A 20635-nucleotide genomic window follows, 5' to 3' on the forward strand; every position below is an offset into this window, starting at 1 on the left:
TTCTGGATTAGTTTTAGTGTTAAATGTATAAATATGTAAAAAAAAAATAAGTACGGAATTCTTTATTTCAATACAGTAATTATTTTTTTCTTTCTATACATTTATTAATTTTATTAGAATTTTCAGGTAAAAAGTGTCCATATCTTTATTTTTTCTGCTTCCGGTTTGGAACTTCCTTTTTGCTTCAGCAGATAAAAATGGTAGGTTCTGAAAACATTTTGTTATCTATTTTTATCGTGTAATCATTTACTTCCTATGTGTCTTTTCGAAAATTTATATACTAAAATAAACACTTTAAAGAAACATTGAAACTCTTATTGTTTTTAATTGAAAATGGTAACAATATTTCTGAATCAAATATTATTTATGATAGGCTAAAACTTTTAGATTCTAGATCTATCTACTTATCTAGATTTTATTCTATTTATGGTACTTTTTTGCAGTAGTACAATATTAGAATATAGTATAGTTATAAGCATTCTGTCAAGCTTGTGTACGTTTAACTGTTATTTCATTGGTATTTTTTAATAAACTTTTTATCTTTATTTAGTCTCTAGTTCTGCCTGAAAAGTTTCAACACATTCTTCGTGTTATGAACACGAACATCGATGGACGAAGAAAGATTTCCTTTGCCATCACATCCATTAGGGTAAGTTATAAGAATTTTTGACTAATGTGATATTCTGATAGACCTATTAATATTAAAGACCAACTGAAGAGGTTTTGGGGTCAATCACAGAAACCGTTTTAATACTTGTTTTCTGTAATATAATGCTTAAAAAAACGTGTATGCAAAATATTTTCTATAACTTTTCAGCCGTTAATGAGATATTAGCGTTTTAATGTGGGTTTTAGGGACACTAAAAAGTCTTCGTCTCGTAGCCATTCGAGATGTCTTTCTCCCTCACTACACTGGTCCGTGACGTCATAGTATGGAAACTAGGTCACGCTACTAAATTTAGAGGTAAGCGAATTAATGTTCGCCGGATTAGCCTAGATCCAATCAAGCGTACTAGTATCGAGTTTTAGTCCACCGTACAACGTGGATCAGTCTACTATATCTCTTGTTAAAGTCCACGTGTGGTTTTTTATGACTATGAGTGTAAGCTAATCACAATTAGCAAGCCGGTTTAACTTAGATCCATTCATGCGTACCCAGTATTTGACCACAACACAGTGTTTCTGTCCACCATATCGTGCAGTACACCTGCAATTTTTTTGTATCACCAATTCTTTCAATTACCGGTATTTTTCGTTCTGATAACGATGATAGTAAAATAATAATAATCTTTATTATCCGTAAGGAAATTTGTCTAACAATTTGTGCATTACACCAAACAAAAAACATTATAACTATAAGAAACCAAAGTGTACATTCACACCAGACTCACTCATAATTTACATGTGACAAAGTAGATCTATATGCTAGAAACTAAGGTTGCAGAAACAGCTCCTTGACTAATGGAATTCACTTATTCAAATGCCCTTGGAATGATAATGTGTGTAATTGTGTGTAGAGATGGGGTGGGGGAGAAACAAGTCAAAGCTTGATAGTTACTTACACACTAAGTACAAATTGAGCTTCCTTAACTTATATGATTTAAAAATTTAAGAGTAATCCCCATATTGGAAGCAGTTAGCTCAATGAAAAGCTGATAGCAATGAAGAGCTCAATTTGTTTTTCCTAATTCTGTTATAAAGCAGAATTGCTAACTAATAGTTCACTTTTACTTTTTCTTATATTAACATATTTTCAAAGTAATAATAATAATAATCTTTATTGTCCAAACAAAAAACATTATGACTATTAGAATATTATCAGAATACTTTAATTTAAATAAGATAATAAGAGCAGAAACAGCTGAGGTAATATATTTGATCAGTTAGGTTCAAGCTATTAAATATTTCAAGTTCTAATATTAAATTATTTATCTGGCTAAATAACTTTTGGGTGCTAAATTTTCTTTAAAATATCTTTGTAAACAGTGTCTTACTGGAAATATTTACATTTCATTAACTAATTTATAAATATAAACAAACTATGCATTCCGCATTTATAATAATTTAATTTTTTTTCGTCGTCTGCGTCTGTCTTTAGCAAGCTCGTCAGAGCTTTTCAGCTGTTTCTTTCAAATGCAATCTGCTTTCCTATATGCCATAGAAACCACTGGTTTGTCTGTATAATGAATTAGATATGACAAAATATACAAGTTGCAACTGGGTTTGTGTGATCAAGAGAAATGCTGCATTCATCCTTAATCTTTGGAATCAAAGATAATGCCTTATAACTTTATGTTTGCATTAAATATAAAGGGCATGTCCCACAAAGTTGAAATTTATCCAAAAGAATATTTTTTCACTTTTGAGTATTTATAAAGAAAATGTAACAAATTTGTTAATTCTAAAAATTTAAGACAACGTTAGCTTAAAACAAACCAACTGAAAATATGATAATAATAATAATAATCTTTATTGTCCTTGTATAAGACTTATTTATTAAAGATTATTGTCATAACCATATAAAACTGACAGGATTTCTTCTAAGCCATTGAGTGTCATAGCATCAGCTTTTAGATTCGTAAGTAAAAGATGCTCAACAGTCTTATAAAATAACAGTCCAGCTGGCATAACACACAATCAGGCAGCCATCCACTGTTGGATGCGTCAGATCATCTTTTAGTCAATGTCAGGTTTCTACAATAAAATAAAATAAAATATATTTATATATATATTTAGTAATAGATACATAATAGATACATAAATGAAAAATTAAGTAATATTAAATGAATATTGGTGGGAAGCGTGGTCGAGAGGTTAAGTGCGCTTGAACTTGGCTACCTAGAAGGGGGCTCGAGGTTCGACACCGGACTCGGGCGGAGTTGCGTTTACTGAGTGCCTAAAGGCAGCACGGAAAAGCAACTCCTAGATTCCCCCTCCCCCCCTCCCACCGGTCCACAAATGAGATTGGACCAAAGCGCTCTGAGCATGTTATAAGCATGAAAGTAGCGCTATATAAAAGCTATAATAATAATAAATAATATGAACATTAATATCAGCCTAGAGGAATCTAGTGCTACTTTACCAGAATATAACTAGATTATATACTATAAAGGTCTATAGTAGATCTATCTTAATTCTTATAATTCTTGGAGTCTAATGATGAAAGAGTTTAGTAAGTCTAGATTTTATTAATTTATAAATCTAGATCTATACCTTCCTTAGATGATATGTAAAAATTATATATGCTTTCTAAAAACTATTGTTACTATAGACACTATAGTGACTATAAGTGATAATAGTCTTCTAAATCTTGTAGTAGGCCCTATTATACTACAAAACAAGAATAGACTTTTAATACTTTTTTTTATAGACCAACTAAAGATTTAGACAGAACCTTCCCCAGGACATAGAATCTATAATACTATATATATTAATATTACAGACCACTAGTTAAGTGACCTAGCCCTATAGCCTAGGCTAGTCACTATATAAGTCATAAGACTATATTTTTATATTCCTATATTATTGTTTTTTGTATTTATTTTTATAGTAATTTATTTAATTTATTTATACTAAATTAGATTTAGATCTACGACTAGATTTAGAATAATTTAGATCTAGAATCTAGATCTAGATTTCTAGATCTAGATCTAAATATTCTAAACTAAGACTAGTAAAAAAAATATATCTAGCTAAAAATCTATTATTAGATATCTAAATCCATATCTAGTTACAATCTAGTAATAAGACTAAATTGTCTACGTTAAGCTGGTCTTAATAACAAAAAACAAGATCTAGACTCCTCTAGGCGGTCTAGCTAGATCTAGTGTCTTGAGCTCGACATTTTCCCGTGATTTCCATACTATAACGTCACTTCCGCTTTCGGCCATGACAGAGCCATTTCAAATCTCGTTAATTTTTTTACACTTTCAAATGACTTTTTCTAGTATAAATATGTATTTCTTTTAACTCAAATTTTTAGGATCTATATTTGATACCATCTACTATCATAATCAATAGTTATCTCAATTTCGATAAAAACCTCTTCAGTTGGTCTTTAAGTGTAAGCGTGTATAGTATACTTTTTTTAGCAATAAAATGTTGCTTGTTACATTATGTTTGAAGATGTTTTTTTAAATTGCAGGGTGTTGGTCGTAGATTTGCAACAGTTGTGTGCAAAAAGGCTAATGTAGATATCAGAAAAAGGGCAGGAGAGTTGACAGAAGAAGAGGTAGAATATATTTATTTTCTTTAACAATCTAAAATCCTAAATAGATGTAGAACCACGGCCAAGGTTTATTAATTAATTTTAAAGGGAAACTCCGATGGTTTTGACAATTTTTGATATAATATGTGTTTTGATTTACAGTTAATGAATATATTCTTTTTTTTTTTAATTTGCAATAATAACTTAGTAATTGATGTTTTTCCGACGTAATTTTCCTGCGCATCCAAAACAATCAGACTTTCGCCAGGTTTCTATGTGACGTCACAAAGGTGTTTTAATCTACTGACTTATTGCATAACAGGAGACCATACAGCAAAGTTTACATTCTCGTAAAAGAAATATATCTTTGTCTATGCAGTTAGATCTAGGATCTTGTAAGCAACGAAAAAATGCGTATTAAAAGTATATTTACATGCTTGACTAATCACGGCAGTGTGTATTTTCTCGCCAGACCACTCAACACACAACAAACACTATCGCTTGGTTGTCTTGTCATGACCGACTACACGTAGTCTCGACTAGCCTTACACTGACCAGCTTGTTCGAATCATTCAGACACACGATCTATTTACTTCTTGGGATAGGGAGAGGCTTAGATGAAAATGTAACTTTTTTTTCTCGAGTTGGTTATCATAATGCTTTTGGATCTATCTATACATGTTTATATATAACTGTATCATAGCTCTGGACTAGGCCGTCACTAAGCCTAACAGCTACTGTAAGAATGAAGCGATACGATTGGTTAAATCAAGTTTCTCTTTCAGTATTGTTTAGGGAAGTGACGCATGAAATAACTTAAAACAAAATCTCGCAGAACCCCGTTTTTTGGGGGGGGGGCGTGAAGAATTTTCTGTCTAATTTATTAAATATAAAATTTTCTGAGCATTTAAATAAAAAATGATATAATGTTTACTATTTCAACTTTTTACGCAGAATTTAAATAAGTAAATAACTAAAATTTGAAAAACTATCGGAGTTTCCTTTAATAAGTAAAAATTAAGTTATTATGCGTATGCATTTAAGATTATCTGCCTAATCCTAATTGAAATCATGTGATTTCTAATAATTGTTAAATTACAATGGCTCTTTGCCATCTTTGATGTAAATAGTCTGCAAGCATTGATTTTGATAGATCTAGTTGGCATTGGCTTCTTTTAAAGGGAAACTCTGATGGTTGTGACAATTTTTTATATAATATGTGTTTTGATTTATAGATAGTGAATGTATTATTCTTTTTTCTTTTAATTTGCAATAATAACTTAGTAATTAATGTCTTTCTGGTGTAATTTTCCTATGCAACCAAAGCGTTCAGATTTTCACCGAATTTCTGTGATGTGACACTAACCTATTAATTTAATTTATAGACTTATTGTATAACGGGAGACCATAAAGTAAAGTTTACATTCTCGTAAAAGAATTATATCTTCGTCTATGCAGTTAGATCTAGATCTTCTAAGCAAAGAAAAAAATGCATGTTGAAAGTAGATTTACATGCATGACTAACCATGGCAGTGTATATTTTCTCGCCTGACCACTTAACACACATAAACACTATCGCTTAGTTGTCTTGTCAAGACCGACTACACATATTCTAGACTAGCCTTATACTGGCCAGTTTGTTAGAATCAGTCAGACACATGATCTATTTACTTTTTAGGACAGGAATGGGCTTAGACGAAAATGTTACCCTTTTCTTCAGTTGGTTATGCTTTTAGATCTCTCTCTCTATATATATATACCATAGCTTTGGACTAGGCAATCACTAAGCCTAAAGGCTACAGAAACAATGCAGCGATACGAATGTCAGTAACTCAAATTTGAAAAACCATCGGAGTTTCCCTTTAAACACAACTTGCTTATGCTTAATGGCATAAGAAGCCTTAATTTTTATTCACCAAATTAAATTCTTTATGATTGAGTTCAAATGTTAGATGCATACCATTCTTCTTATCTTATATAATATAGACTTTACTTCAAAAAAGAAGATGCATCTAGTCATGCATGTTATCCAATGACTTAAATTCCTTACTCGTCTACTTATTCTGACAAATAACATCTTTGCTTCATTTGATGTTTTCATTTTTTTTGCCCTTTAGGTTGAACGCATTGTGACAGTCATGACCAATCCCAGACAGTACAAAATTCCAGACTGGTTCCTGAACAGACAAAAGGATATTAAAGATGGTCGTTTTAGTCAGGTTCTTAGCAACGGTTTGGATAACAAACTTCGTGAGGATCTTGAAAGGTTAAAGAAAATCCGTGCTCATAGAGGTCTCAGACACTATTGGGGGTAAGTTTTCATTTTTAAGCTTGGAATCATTTGAGCCTAGCTTTTTATTTTTGAAATCTGGAACTGAAGTATTTGAATAACATTCCACTACCAGTACAAAATTAGGTACTTTGACAAAAAATTCAAAATAAATATATATGAACAGAAGCTATTTAGTTATGTAGAGCTTGCTGAGAGGGTTACAATGATACCACATTTATCGTTCTATGTTATATAGGAGCAAAGTTATGCCGTTTTATGTGTAGAAAAATGGACTATAGAAAATGTCCAAAAATCTGTGATCGAAAAAATGAATTTTCGTCTTTATCTCATTATAACTTTATAACCATAATAGATAAAAGCTTGAAATTTGGAACACAGCTACCCCATTATATGATTTTGAATTTGAATGTTTCATCTCACATGTAGCTAACATTCATTCACAGCTAATCCAATAGTTTGAAAATTGACTTCGATCCTTTTTCTAGAATGCCGTTTGGTAGAAAATTCCTCAGCTTTATAATATTTATAAATATAATGTAAAATAACACCTTGATAGCATTCTCTCCACTAGGTTGATCAAAGATAAGCTGTTAAACAATGCATAAATCATTTAATTTCATATTATCTGCAAGAATTACTAATGTCTGGCGCCACATGTCGCTGCATCATGGAGTGACTTCATTTAACATCGTCAGGATGGACCCAAACTTGCCTTAATTAGCTGATTTCCTTTTATATTTTGTGTACCTAAATATAGAAAAAAAATATTTCTAACACTACTCTATAATAAAAATATTGATTGTGATACTATAGTCATAGATTGTTATGGTAGTTATAATTTTTCCATGTACCCATTTCAAAAAATAGCCTAATTTGGCATCATTTATAGCATGTTGGGGGGAGTTTTTTTAATTTTTGAGGACAAAATTTCATAAAAAGATAATGGAATAACAAACTTTAAGCATAAATCTAGGTCTAAATTCAATAAAAAAATTCCAAGCTTGCTTAAAAATTATATTAAATGCAAAATCATTCTTACCTATGACTTAACTGTAAATTTTCTAAATAAATACGACTTTCAGTTGTTGACAATGTGGTATCATTGAAAAGCTCAGGAATCCTCCTTTAAGATTAGCATGAGGGTTTTTAAAACATGAAGCAAATGTAAAAACAACAATCAATCAACTAACACCATGGTTTTGGAAGTCTAGCCATGGTGTTTCAAAACTATATAGCAGCTAGTCTAGCAGTTTATAGGTCAGTGGAGTAGGGATGTCAAAGTACCTAACAAAATAGTGAATGCATTTGATGTTCCCTTGCACACATGTAGACCAGTTTTCACTTATTTGTGTTGCTCTTTAAAAAAAAAACACCTATAAAACAATATTTAGCAGATTATGTTTCATTCCAATCTCCAGACAATCTATACTGGATCTAGCATCAATTTTTTTTCTTCTTCACTATCTTATCTAATTCACTTTCTCCAATCATTATTTCCTTAATCTACAGCTTAAACATTTAAATAATATTGAATTATAGCATAATCAATGGCTTAATTGTTCCTTTTTTTTTGTTGGCTATAAAAAAACAACAACCTTATGTTTCAAAATATAAAAAATCCATTTCAACATGCAATACCAAATAAACCTAAAAAAAAGATTCTTTGTCACTCTCTTAGGTCATAGTTAATAAAGGTATAGTTATTTAAAAACTAGCAGTGAATATACAACTCTGCCTCTTTTACAATTGTAAGGGTTTGACATTTCTGTTTTGTAATTACTTGATTAACTTTTCTATATTTATTATATGAAACACTTCTCCAAATTAGATATGAGGGATAATGTGAAAATCTGATTGAACATAGCTGTAAGTAGCGGTTGGCTTTGTAGGAGTGTCTATGGTAGGGTTTTTGAAATCTGATGTGTCATACAGGCAATCATTTATTGATACTCCAACTTGTAATATATATGTGAACCCTCAATCACTAGTTGAATTTTGGAGTTCAAATGTGGTTTGGTAGCTTTCTTGATGACACATTAAAATTGCACCAACAAAAAAAAAGTAATGTTTGAAATTATTAATAGTACCCATATAGCTGTATTCCATAATTTTTCTTCTATCATATTTAGTTGTAGAGGAAACTTGATTACAGCCACAGTAATGTCTTCCTTCACACTTGTAACTTTCATTATAAAGTTAGAGGGTCAGATGAAGACTACATGACAAATGTTAATGTTTAACCGAATGTTGACAGAATTGATAATGATTCATTGTTTTAATTTCATTTCAATTTTTTTTTTCAGCCTCCGTGTTAGAGGTCAACACACTAAGACTACAGGTCGCAGAGGTAGAACTGTGGGTGTGGCCAAGAAGAAGTAATTTTTTCAATGAGTACTTTGTTGCAGTAATAAATCTGTGAATTATAATTTCATTGCTTAATTATTTTTACTTGTGTGTCTTGTTTGGATTGTAGTTTTCTGGAGCAATACCATTTTAAAAAAACAGCACTTTTACTACTGGCAAGTTTATTCAAAGTGAAAAAAATGAAATAATGGAGAAGATAAAAATTTTAAGTTGAATGGTTAAAATTTCATATTGATGTTGGTGTCTACAATTCTTTTATTAACCATCTTTTGTAAAATTATGAGCTAGTCTACTTAAGTCAATTTTAAAAAGTTAAAACTCTAAAAGCACCTAGCTCTTGATGGCCTTCCGGGGGAAGTGTTACAAATTGGCCTATTCACAATATGGTAAAAATTTAAGTTGTATTCTGACCTTCCAAGTATATCTTTATAAATGGGAGGGCTGAGAGCAAGTAGTATGATACTAAATTTTAGGACTGGCAGAAGTAGATCCAACATGATTTTTATCCTCCAAGGAAGATAGTCACCTAAACATTCTAGAAGTGCAATGGCTTCTTCAAGATTTAACGCCAACTCTAGAAATATGATAATCCAAGATGAAAATGCTACCGGTATTTATCAAGAATACTATTTTTTTTTATTGTATACTATAGACATATAAATAATATACCAACAGATTTGTCTTTAATTTTAAGAATAGTATCCTACTATGGACTACATTTCATGACTAGATGTTGCAGCCAAGTGAGCTACCGAGACTTTTCATCTTATAAATTACAGATTGTCTATAAAAATATAAAGATAATTATATCCTATGCATACCGTTTATCTAATGTTGCATGTTACACCTACTGTTTGGTGGTGAACAGTAAAGTATTGTAATAAACTCATAAAGACAACAGTTAATTTAACCAAAAAATCATTTCAAAGTTTTATTAGAACATCATCACATTGACATGTATCATTGGATAAAGTTGCCGGTTAAGACTGCATGTAAGGACACTTTGATGTTGAAACTATCCACAAATCTATTGCACAAGACAACTTTTTCTATTTCACTGCTTTGATCTAAAAACATGGAGTTTCACAAATTTTTCAGGATTAAAAATAAAATGCCAAATTTAACACATTAGAAGTACATTTATGTATCTACTTTGGATTCAATAAATATGATACAATAAATAAATCTGTATTTTTAACTAAACTTTCTAACACAGTTTTAAATATACATGTGTAAACATAAATATTTCATTCGTTTTTTTTTTTTAATGTAATCCTGAGATTCACAGGCCAACATGAATATTTATCTGCAAGATAAAAAACGCAATGCACCCATCTTGAGAACAATTCAACATCAAGCATTTGCTTATCAATGATAGAGTTAGGGTGAAACTTTTGAATGAAGGAAAAGATTCATTGGTGATGAAAATGTACATTTGAACCAAAATTTCTCAGCCATGTTAGCTCTGCTGAAATTTGTCAAATGTCTCAAGATAGAAAATATGTAGACATTAAAAAGGTGTTGCACTAAAAGCATTCATCCTCATATGTTCTGCGAAAAATGAGCAGATTCAACAATCACACTGCTGCTTAGATCTAGATACAGTACTACTTGATAACTCATGGCAGTGAAACAATCAAATTCGGAATGTAATGTATCTCATGCAGGGATTAACTATGATTTACAATAACCATACAACATTCATTTAGATGCAAAATAGTGTAGAAATCGTCAAACTAGAAAGCAACAAAAAAATGTTTTCAAAAAAAGTTAAGATCAAATTGAAGCTTAAAACTGATTATTATTTAAATTATTATCAGTATCATTTGTAACAAATGAGCGATAAATATAAAAATAATATGTACCAAATATGAGAATCAAAGAATATCTACAGTCATTTCATTTACTCAGTGCATTTGAAACATTGTACAGTATCTACAATTTCAGTAGATAATTTTAAAAAGTGATAACCATAACTAAGTTTCTAATCCCTTTGGCAGCATTCAATGATAGTGAAAGCTCTTAATGGAGAAGTGCTATGAACCTCCACTAAAATCACAAACCAATCCAGATAAAGTCTAGATTTGTATAGAGAGTACAGCATCAAATATAAATAAAACACACAATACAAAAATAGTGTCAACAGTCTGTTAAAAATCAATATTTTGCCAGATTTCTAAATACATTATTTGGCAAACCAACTTCGACTTATGTCATGTACCACATACTATACCAATGTTAGTACATTTTATTTTTACTAAGCATATGACATTTCAACAGCTTGTTTGTATGAACTGCCAAATAGTGAGGAACAAAGAATGAATCCCTCCGTGAAAGTAATCTCGTTACTTCATTTCTACTAGCACAATTTGACAATATTGGTACAAACATGAACTTCAAGAGGAAAAAATTAAGTGTTAATATCTGACAAACATTTTTTTTAAATATTAAAAAAATAAACACCAAGTGCATTAATAGTGAAAATATTTTGAGAGACATTGAACAATAATAAAAAAAAATATTCAAAAAAAAAAGCATATGGCTTACAGACAATAAATCCACATGAATAAAACATAGCACTTAAACCCATCAATGACACAAGTAAAGTCATAGTTTATAAAACAACTCTCATTTATGTACAAATAGAAAATCAGCCAGATAAGGGTGAGCCCTGGTTTAAAAAAAAAGTCATTATGCATTTTCTCCGGCTAGTTTATTTATTTGATCTTTGAAGTTTTTCCCAGTACTTCTCGGACTTGCGACCCTGTGGGCGTGTGCCATTGTTACTGGCTGGCTTCTCTTGGCCACTCTCAAAAGCAGTTGAATTGAAAACGGATTTTTCTGGAAAGACAGAGCGCTGTACCTGGATCAGATTTGTGTTGAGTATCTCGCAATCTATCTGCATCATTCCAACACTATCCCGAGAATCACCAGAACTACCTGAAGAATAAATATAAAACATGGTCACTTATGTACTTCAATAGGCTCTCAAAAATATTACAGGGAGTCAAATCAACAGCATTTTGAAGATATTGAGATTTTGTGACTGAGAAGCGAAGCAGCTGACATTTCAAAAGTTAAAAGTTGAAGCCTAATACAACCTGTCAGAATTTGAATCAGACAGAACATCGTTCTCAGCAATCAACTGGTGCACTATTTAGGAACTAGTCTAATGCAAAGAGAAAAAAAAATTAAAGTTAATTTATAAAACTTTAACCTTACCATTGACTAAAGGTGTGACCACTGGCATTAACAATGACATCCGAGGTCTCATGGTTTTATTATGGGCTGTGGCTGGCACTAGGAAATAATCCTGAGCAAGAAAGTAATTGATTAAATATTTTTATAACTTTTTGTTTGTTATTAGAAAATGACTGATTTAGTATACTTTTATATACCACAAATTAATGCTAATAAAACAATAAATTACCGGTATTTAGTATTAATGTATAAAAATGAAAACTGTGAAAAAAGTCTCCAGGAACTAGACCAGATATAGGAAAAATTTTAATATCCAAATTGGGGAAAAACATTTTTTTAATATTTATCCATATTGTCACAAAACTTTATACATACAATAGACAAAAAGGAAAATCTTGAACTTGCTACCATAAACAATGATAACTCTTAGCTGTAGGATAATTATAAGTGATTTTAAAAAATTATTTAAATTATGATATTTATTCATAAAACTTTATGAATAACATTAAAAAACACCTAAAATGATAGTTTTGAGATCATCCCACATTGCTAGTATCGGGATAAATATAGGATAAGCAACACACACACAAAAGTGTATGTGATGTAGGAATAAACTGAACATGGAACCAATGTAACTTTAGACAAATATTTACAAGTCTTTAAATGTTTAATTAAAGAAAAAGCATTTTACTTACGGTGCTGAAAGAGAGTACATAGAAAGTATCATTACGCCTGTGTATAGCATTCAACAATCGCTGCCTGGAATCATAAGCTCCACTGAACACTTGAATCGGATATGTGTTACTGTTCACTGCTGGCCCATTGACCTCACTGTTGGGAACTGACTGTGTGTACCTCCCGAAGGAATTGCTTCCGAAATGTTTCACTGGAGGGTAGTTTTTTCTTCTTTTTGTGCTTCTTTTCTTTGTTTTTCTTCTTCTCTTCTTCTTGGCTAATCATCCAACCTCGAAGTTGTTCAGCAAGCCTGGAATTAAGTCAAATGTAGCTCTTGTCATTTTTGTTTCAGACATATATATATAGGTTCTAACTAAATGCTTTCAATTTCAAGCTGAATAGGACCTTAAAAGTAAAAAAACTTTTATTATTGCTTCAACTCAATTTGGGTGAGGGCTTTAGAGGTTCAAACCCTAACCTTTAAAGTTATAATTCATAAAACCAATAGACAACCTCAATAATTTAAAATGTGATGAAAGATTAAGTGACCACCATGAAGTCTATGGCGACTATTGATCATCTCATGGAAATGAGATGAATGCCTGGGCATTAGCTGTGGTCAGAATGATGTTGCTCACACATCAGTTCCCCCCCCCCCCCCTCTCCACACAGACCCTACTTCCACTACATCCAAAGGAACGGCAGTACCGATACAGTTTGGGGTCAGCGGCATTGAAAGTTCTACCAGGGTGTAGCATTGGGTGCTACAAAATGCCTTAGGGTCACCAGCTCCTGATTTTTCCTCAGGGTTGACTCCTGAAGCCTTTCCCATGATTGGGTATAGCTGCAAGGTAACAGGTTTGAATTCAGAGTTTTCCTTCACCTAGGTGGGTAGCCCCTCCTGCCCAAAGCTTACTGGGTAAGGCGACAGTTTCTTGCCTTTGCCCCTTCTCCTGTTAGTGAGAACAGTTTCTGGAACACACATGAAGTGGCGCTGCTTAAATCCAGACATACAACTTTCCTGCAAACAAAGAGCATTAAGTACAGCAGCTTGAATTACACATGTGTATCCATGTCCTAGGCAGGCTCTTTTATTTCATTTTAAATGAGTGACTTCCCCTGCTTTGTTTTCTATCCACAGTTATTTACAAGCATATGTCTCCTAAGGAAATCATTGGAGTATTTTTTAACTACCATTGTTACTGTACTTCTTAATTCTATTGAACTGCACCTCAATGAAAGAGTCTAGCATCACTTTCAGTTCAAATGTCATTGGTTTATTGAACTGTTGGGTTGCCATAACTGCTCCATTGACCTGTTTTCACTTCTTGTTCAAGTAGTTCCATCTTTTTTTTTTACTTCCTTTCCTCTTTTACTTTATCATGTAATACTTTCTTATCTTCTTCTTCCTTTTATCATGTAATACTATCTTATCTTCTTCTTCCTATATAAAACAGATGTTACTTCAAAAAAGAAGATGATTACGTCCTACACGTCATGCATATTAACCAATGACTTAAAATTCTGCTAAGTCATTGGCTTTCCTGGCTGGCTCAGGCAACCCATTCCATGCTCTAATAGCACTAGCATTTGTACAAATTTGTCTTAGCATATGGAACGAGGAATGTGCCTTTATTTTTGTGTCTTTCGGAGTATTTTATTAGGTTTTGTTTTTGTATTTGAAGATTTTGGTTCATTGTTTTATGTATAATTGCTACTTTACTTGTAAGTCTTTGTCTTTTTATCTAGGTATAACTGAATGTGCTCTACCAATTGTGTTGAGAGTTAATAGTTATGGGCCTTAATGTTTTATTTGTATTATCACTTAGCTAGTTTCACTTTAATAGAACAAAGTTTGTAAAAATTAAAACCTATGGTTATTATTACCTAACAGACTCTGTAGAGTTAAAAAACATTGGACACATATTGCCTATCCTGTCAGTTAAATTGAGACGTTCAGCCAACAGGCTCAGCTCCTCATCAAACCTCAGCAAACTGGGATGATAGTTTTCACTTCTGCCGCCACCACTTCTAAAAACAACCCTATCTGGATCTCCATCATCTGGTACTGACAACAGGTGGCGTCCAGAAAAACCTCCAGGTGAACGTAAATATTGGGCAGAGTTCAACGTGTTGACATTATTTAGAATACTGTAGACAAGAAAAAAGCAACCATAATAAAAAAAAAAAAATGATTAAAAAAACAATTCTGCTAATATGTAAATTTATGTTTGTAAGACAGCATGTGATTATGAAATGCTGTGGTATAAAAGGTATCTGCATTTATTTTTTTTGTGGAGGGAATGTGTTCCCCAACACCACTCATGATAAACCAATATTCACGAAGTACAGGAAATATATATTTTTGTGTTCATCAAATATTAAGATTTTCTTCTTCTTCTTCTTCTTCTAGCCAGCTTTATTGCTGCTGAGCTGTGAGCTCTTTTGCAGACTGTGCCAAGGAAAAAAAGTGTGCTGTTTTCTTCAGTTGTTCAGCACTGTACAGGGTGTTGGCTATGTTGGGCTGTAGTGGAAGTAGGGTCTGCCTAATGTGGATTTGGGAGGTGCATTCAAAGAGGATATAGTTTACAGTTTCAAAGGGGTGGGGGCAGTGTCTGCAAATGGGGAGTTGTGTGGAGTTTATTTTATTCAGATGGTAATTTAGCAACTGTTTATAACCCAAACCTTGCATTTAACAGTCCTTCTGTGATGTTTTCAGCTGGAACTAAATGTGATACCCTACCAGTTTCTTTAATAGAGTAGTTCCTAAGTTGTGATTTAGCCTAAGTAAATTTCACTTGCATGTGGACATGAACAATACAGTACCACAGGTACTGTGCGTAAGAATACTTATAAATGAAATATTTAGTCACCTATTTTTTTGTAAAAGATTTATTTTGTCATTACCTACTCAGTTCAATATATGTAAATAATATTTTTTTAATACTTACAAACTCTAAAACCAAGGGAATGCATAGGGTCAACTACATTATTTAAATTGATAACATATAGAGTAATAAATGAGGTAAAGTGTTCAACAATGAAATTATAAAGATTTTTACACTAATCTTCTACTAATAATTAAGTAAAAAAATACAGGGACACATGAAATTTGAATGTATTTAATGAAATATTTTAACTATTCATCTTTCACAGTTTACTTAGATTTTCCCTCAAAATAAATAGCGGTCACAAGCACCCTTGAAAAAAAAAAGTGAGATGCGAATCCGTGAAAGATGAACAGCAAAGTAGTGAGGGATGAAATGAATTTTGAAGTAGTTTTGATTTTAACATAACTTATGTATTTCTAGAATGCAAATTTTATTCCAATGTATGACTATAGAGAATATAATAACAAAGTAAGCATAAACAAAAATGTTGTGGCTCTATACCTTAAAGGAGACAAATTCAATGTGAGTAGGAGACCAATACACAGCAGACACATTTTTTTGACTGGGCTTAAACCACTGGGATGTTTTAATGTGACATTCTAAAAGAGAAAACAATACAATTAATGTGATAGCATGTCTTAAATAATGCTTAATGGGCTGGTTGAAAAATGCATAAAAAATAGTTACATATTTAGGAAACAAAGTGTGTTTAAATATTTTTAGCTTTATGACTTTAAAAGAATGTTGAGAGATACTGCATAGACATGAAGATGTAGACATGAAACTCTTTTCTCAGTCTAATCATTAAAGCTACAAGTTGAGATTAAGATTCCTTTCATTTCAGACAGTTTTATCCAATATTGTCAATAGAGTAATACTGACCTCATTCTGTAAGTATTCTACTTGTCGTCTTAATGTTTCATTTTCTTTGAGCAATCTATCATTCTCCTCTTTACACTGCTGTAATCTCTCCTCAAGGCTGTTAAGATACTGGAACATAGAATCTAGTCAATTAGCACTTCATATAACATCTAGTCATAATTTTGCTATCCTAACCAAAAATGTTAATATGATAAAAGTATAACTGTACAAAGAGGTAAGACATATTCATTGAACTCAAGACAGGAAATTATTTTTTTTATCTGGGATTGATATTTACTTTAAAGAACATCATTAAACTATTCAAACTTTCAATTATTTGATAGATTTCTTTAGAAGCAATGTGAGCTCCTATATTTTATATGCACAAAAAGTAAACATGGACAAAGATGTTCTGTTATTTTAATGACTAGAGGTGAGCTAGAAATGTCAGAACAACACCTACTTATAATAGAAACTCATTCTAAATGTAAGCAATAGCTTCTAACTTGAACATACAAGTGTAACTGAAGATAGCTCAATGAGACAATAAATGTACAGCTAATAATGTACAGTTGATTTTTTGTTTGCTTTCAAAACAGATCAGGATGAATGTTGCTTTTCTACATTACTAAGTGTTATAAATGGATCCACATGAAAGACATCCAAATATATGATTTTGATTGATGAATTGATTAACACAAGTTGTTGTTTTTTTTAATGAAAAAAGCTTTATAGAAAAAAAATATGTGGAGTTTGAAAAACTTGGTTATATACCTATTCTAAGTTATATTTCATATAAAAAAGGCAAATAAATGATAAGAAGTATTTTACTTTAACAAAAATATGAAAGATGAAATTTAGTAAGCTATAATTTTTTTTAACTTACTTCCTTCTTTCTTTTCCGAGATAAACTGGCTGATTCTCTATTCTTTATAATTCTTTGTGCTCTCTTTAAATTTTTTTCCTGTTCACAAAAAAAAAAAAAAAAAAAGAACATACTAATAAAAATGAATGCAGTAATTCAGAAAGAAAAATAGAAAATATGCATCCAAAAGATTGTCTGACACCAACGTATTTATTTGTTTCTATCCCAGACAGGGAACAAACATCAAACTTACATCAGGTACTGCAGTGACTCCGCCTGATATAAGAGACGACGATGTCATGACAGGTATAGACTGTGAAGTGAAGGGCACTTGGCTGGAGGTTGTAGTGATCCAATGGACACCTGCTGATAACATATTCAATTATAAGGTCATAGTATCAGCATCAAATAACAACACACAATTATAAGGAAACAAGTTCAGCATAAACAATATGTGTGGATGAACTTATCTTAAACAAAAAAAAACTCTTTTTGAGAATTAAATCCTTGATTAAAATCCTACTTTCTGATATAAACTTCACATGCAATGTTTTAGTGAAACTGTAGTATAAATGTATATTTCCTTTGCTACAGTATAATGTTTTGCTAGGTGCATTGCACAATTGTAAGACCAATTTCCTCAAAGACAATAAAATAATAAAGATATATTATTATTATTATTCAATACAAATGCATACATTTATTAGATCATATGTATGAATGAAATATTGGTAAACTTGCAGTTGTAACACATTATTTCAAAAGCTTTTAAATTTTTTGTTTCACAAGTTTTGGTCGCTCCCTTAGAAATGATGATTATAATGTCCTGACCTAGACCTCCTGCAGGATAGCAGGGAATGGCAGTAGGTTGTGATCAATCTCTGGACCACGGCAAAGACAGCCCAAAGTGTATAGGACAGGAATTGAATCACAGAATGTTTACAATTACTAACAATGATAGCTCAAACTTAAACAAAATGTTGAATATAAATGTGATGTTAGTAGAAATATTCAAAACAAATCTATAGCCTTTTGAATAAGTTTTGATTAGAATTATTTCAAAATTAATATATGTTTTCTTGAACTATTTATACTACTGTCAGCGTACTGATTTCAATATTCCTAAACAATCAACCTACCAGGTGGACTAACAATTTCTGAGCCAGGCTTTGGTTTGATTTTAATTTTACTACTTAATATTGTATCAATGTTGAAGGAGGATGCAAGCTTTGTGTCACTGCCAGGTTGGATCACAAAGCCTGGTCGAGGGGAGAGAATGGAGACAGATGAGGTCACCTCCCTTTTGACCTGTGGCACATGAATGTTTGGCACCACAATATACTGAGGCGCCGGTGGAGATGCAGGCTGCTGCTGGCCATATGCTGTCACGCTAAAAGGACTGGAGCCATCCTGTTTGGGCTGATGGACATACTGGGTGGCAGGGGGGGAATTGGGGTTGGAGTATGAGGAGGAGGGGGAAGAGGGTGAGAGGCTTGGGGAGGTGGAGGGCTCCATGATGTAGCTCTGGTGAAAGGAGTACACTGAGGATGGGCTGGAGCTGCCATCATGGTCAAAGTGTTGGTGGTGGTACATCGGCAAAGTCAGAGGACTGCCTTCCTCTTTGAGGCTCAAGTCATTGTGATAGCTGAATATGTCAGGAGAGATGGGCTGCTGGAGAGAGAGAAAAAGGTAAAATAAGTGTTAATAATTCAGAAAGTGCCAAGTGTTTAAGTACATTATAAGTTTCCTCATACAGAGAAGACTTGAGATAGAAAATAAAATACAGTAGGAAATGCAATGACCATCCAAACAGTCCCACTCCATTGGTGTAAAACTATGATCACTTCCTGTGTACAGGAAGAACAGATTTTAGTCACTGAACAAAACACAAAAATGACCTAAGAAACAAAAGATTTCTCAGCCAAATGTATGACCAATGAAGATGAAACATACAAGGAAGGATAGCATAAAGAAGATGGTCAGTGAAACAATCCATAGCAAACCTAAGACCAATCCAATAAATATACAGGTTTGACCATCTAGATCAAGATAAGAACTTAGCCAGCATATACTACCAGGCATTGAGAGTCAAGTAAATGTGTATTGATATGTGAAAGAGAAATAACAATATGAGAATTTTCACAGCTAACATCAGACAGTCCCTCCCCCCTATACACTGTTGTATGTTTACTGTATAATTCAGAATGTCCTAGGTTTAAGAGGCAACATTACATTTAGCAAGAAACAAGGGGCAAGTATAACAATTACACGGAACATGTAGTTTGGGAAATACTATCATAGACCCAGTCAGAATTATATTATATTAGTAATAAGCATTTTATTTTTTAAAAATACATTTAGAATTACAAGTACCAGAAAAATGTCTTAAAGTAATAGAATATTTGTTACGATGTGCTGTTCTACAAAAAAAACTGATAGCAATTTGCAAGAAAGAAATCAAGTTAGGTCATAAATAATGGAGCTTTTTAACATGAAAAAGCAGCTCATGAAATAAATGCCAATCAACACAGACATTTTTCAATTATTAGATGGTCATAATGTAAAGTTGTATAAGTGTTAATAAAAAAAAGGCAAACAACTAAGAATGAGGTCCGGAAGTGATTTTATGAATTACAGGTATCTAGTAGATAACAGATCTATATATTTACAATGTTATTGTGAAACACTGAATCCACATAGCAAGCCCATTCTGAATAGTTCATCTTACTTCTGTGCACATCAAGTGACAGGGGCAGTAAACAAGTGTTGAGTTGGGTCATCCTGCCTGATGCTACATAACAGTGTTAATGACTGAAGTCTTTCCTTAAATAAACACACAACACCAAGCACCACACTCCATCATCTTACTGTAAACACTATCACATAGTGAACAACAATTAAGTGCTGAGAATGTGTAGCCAGGGTGACACAATACAAATGCATTTCTTAAAGATTTTTAACTTTACATAAAGCAACAATAACTGGATCCCAACTTCTGTACAACTATTTGCTCTAGCATTGAACAATATTTCAGGTAGAAACAGAAGAAACTTCTTTTCATATGTTTTTGTTTCTTTCTTAATTTCCAAACTCCATTCTTATAATGTTTAGAGACTGTGAAACTGTCATTAGTTTGGATTTAAAACAAAAAACTAGCACAAGTCTGATAACAAGATCATTATCAGTTAATGTTTTCAAAGAAATGTGAAGACTTAAAAGAATATTACAACAAAAACTGTCATGATAAGAGTGTTTTTATTAATTAATGCATTACTAAA

General features: G+C 32.1%; 2 protein-coding genes and 1 long non-coding RNA gene across 4 annotated transcripts in view; 1 reads left to right on the forward strand and 2 right to left on the reverse strand.

The window, feature by feature from the left end:
* Positions 1-136: 136 nt before the first annotated feature.
* Positions 137-8926, forward strand: LOC106076625 (40S ribosomal protein S18). 2 transcript variants are annotated; one of them, XM_056041978.1, is made up of 5 exons: positions 137-200; positions 551-649; positions 4145-4231; positions 6325-6518; positions 8804-8926. In XM_056041978.1, the coding sequence occupies exons 1-5, from the start codon at positions 198-200 to the stop codon at positions 8877-8879; spliced, it is 459 nt and encodes a 152-aa protein (XP_055897953.1). In that variant the 5' UTR covers positions 137-197; the 3' UTR covers positions 8880-8926. The 2 variants fall into 2 exon arrangements, with proteins under 2 accessions (XP_055897953.1, XP_055897954.1); XM_056041979.1 differs by lacking the exon at positions 137-200 and adding an exon at positions 314-336.
* Positions 2452-4055, reverse strand: LOC129928281 (uncharacterized). The gene is made up of 2 exons (XR_008779863.1): positions 3735-4055; positions 2452-2694 (listed from the first exon to the last, which is right to left on the reverse strand). It is a non-coding gene; the product is annotated as an uncharacterized LOC129928281 (long non-coding RNA).
* An 856-nt stretch (positions 8927-9782) lies between the features above and the next one.
* Positions 9783-20635, reverse strand: part of LOC106076369 (cyclic AMP-dependent transcription factor ATF-6 alpha-like) — a 37930-nt gene continuing 27077 nt past the window's right edge. The window contains 10 exon segments of the mRNA XM_056041973.1: positions 9783-11804; positions 12087-12177; positions 12761-12998; positions 13000-13050; positions 14628-14891; positions 16133-16230; positions 16514-16621; positions 17379-17456; positions 17611-17723; positions 18497-19028. Coding sequence (XP_055897948.1) covers positions 11578-11804; positions 12087-12177; positions 12761-12998; positions 13000-13050; positions 14628-14891; positions 16133-16230; positions 16514-16621; positions 17379-17456; positions 17611-17723; positions 18497-19028 — 1800 coding nt within the window. The 3' untranslated portion in view covers positions 9783-11577.

This window comes from Biomphalaria glabrata, chromosome 9 (assembly GCF_947242115.1).
Source record: "Biomphalaria glabrata chromosome 9, xgBioGlab47.1, whole genome shotgun sequence".
NCBI classification, from domain to species: Eukaryota; Metazoa; Mollusca; class Gastropoda; family Planorbidae; genus Biomphalaria; species Biomphalaria glabrata.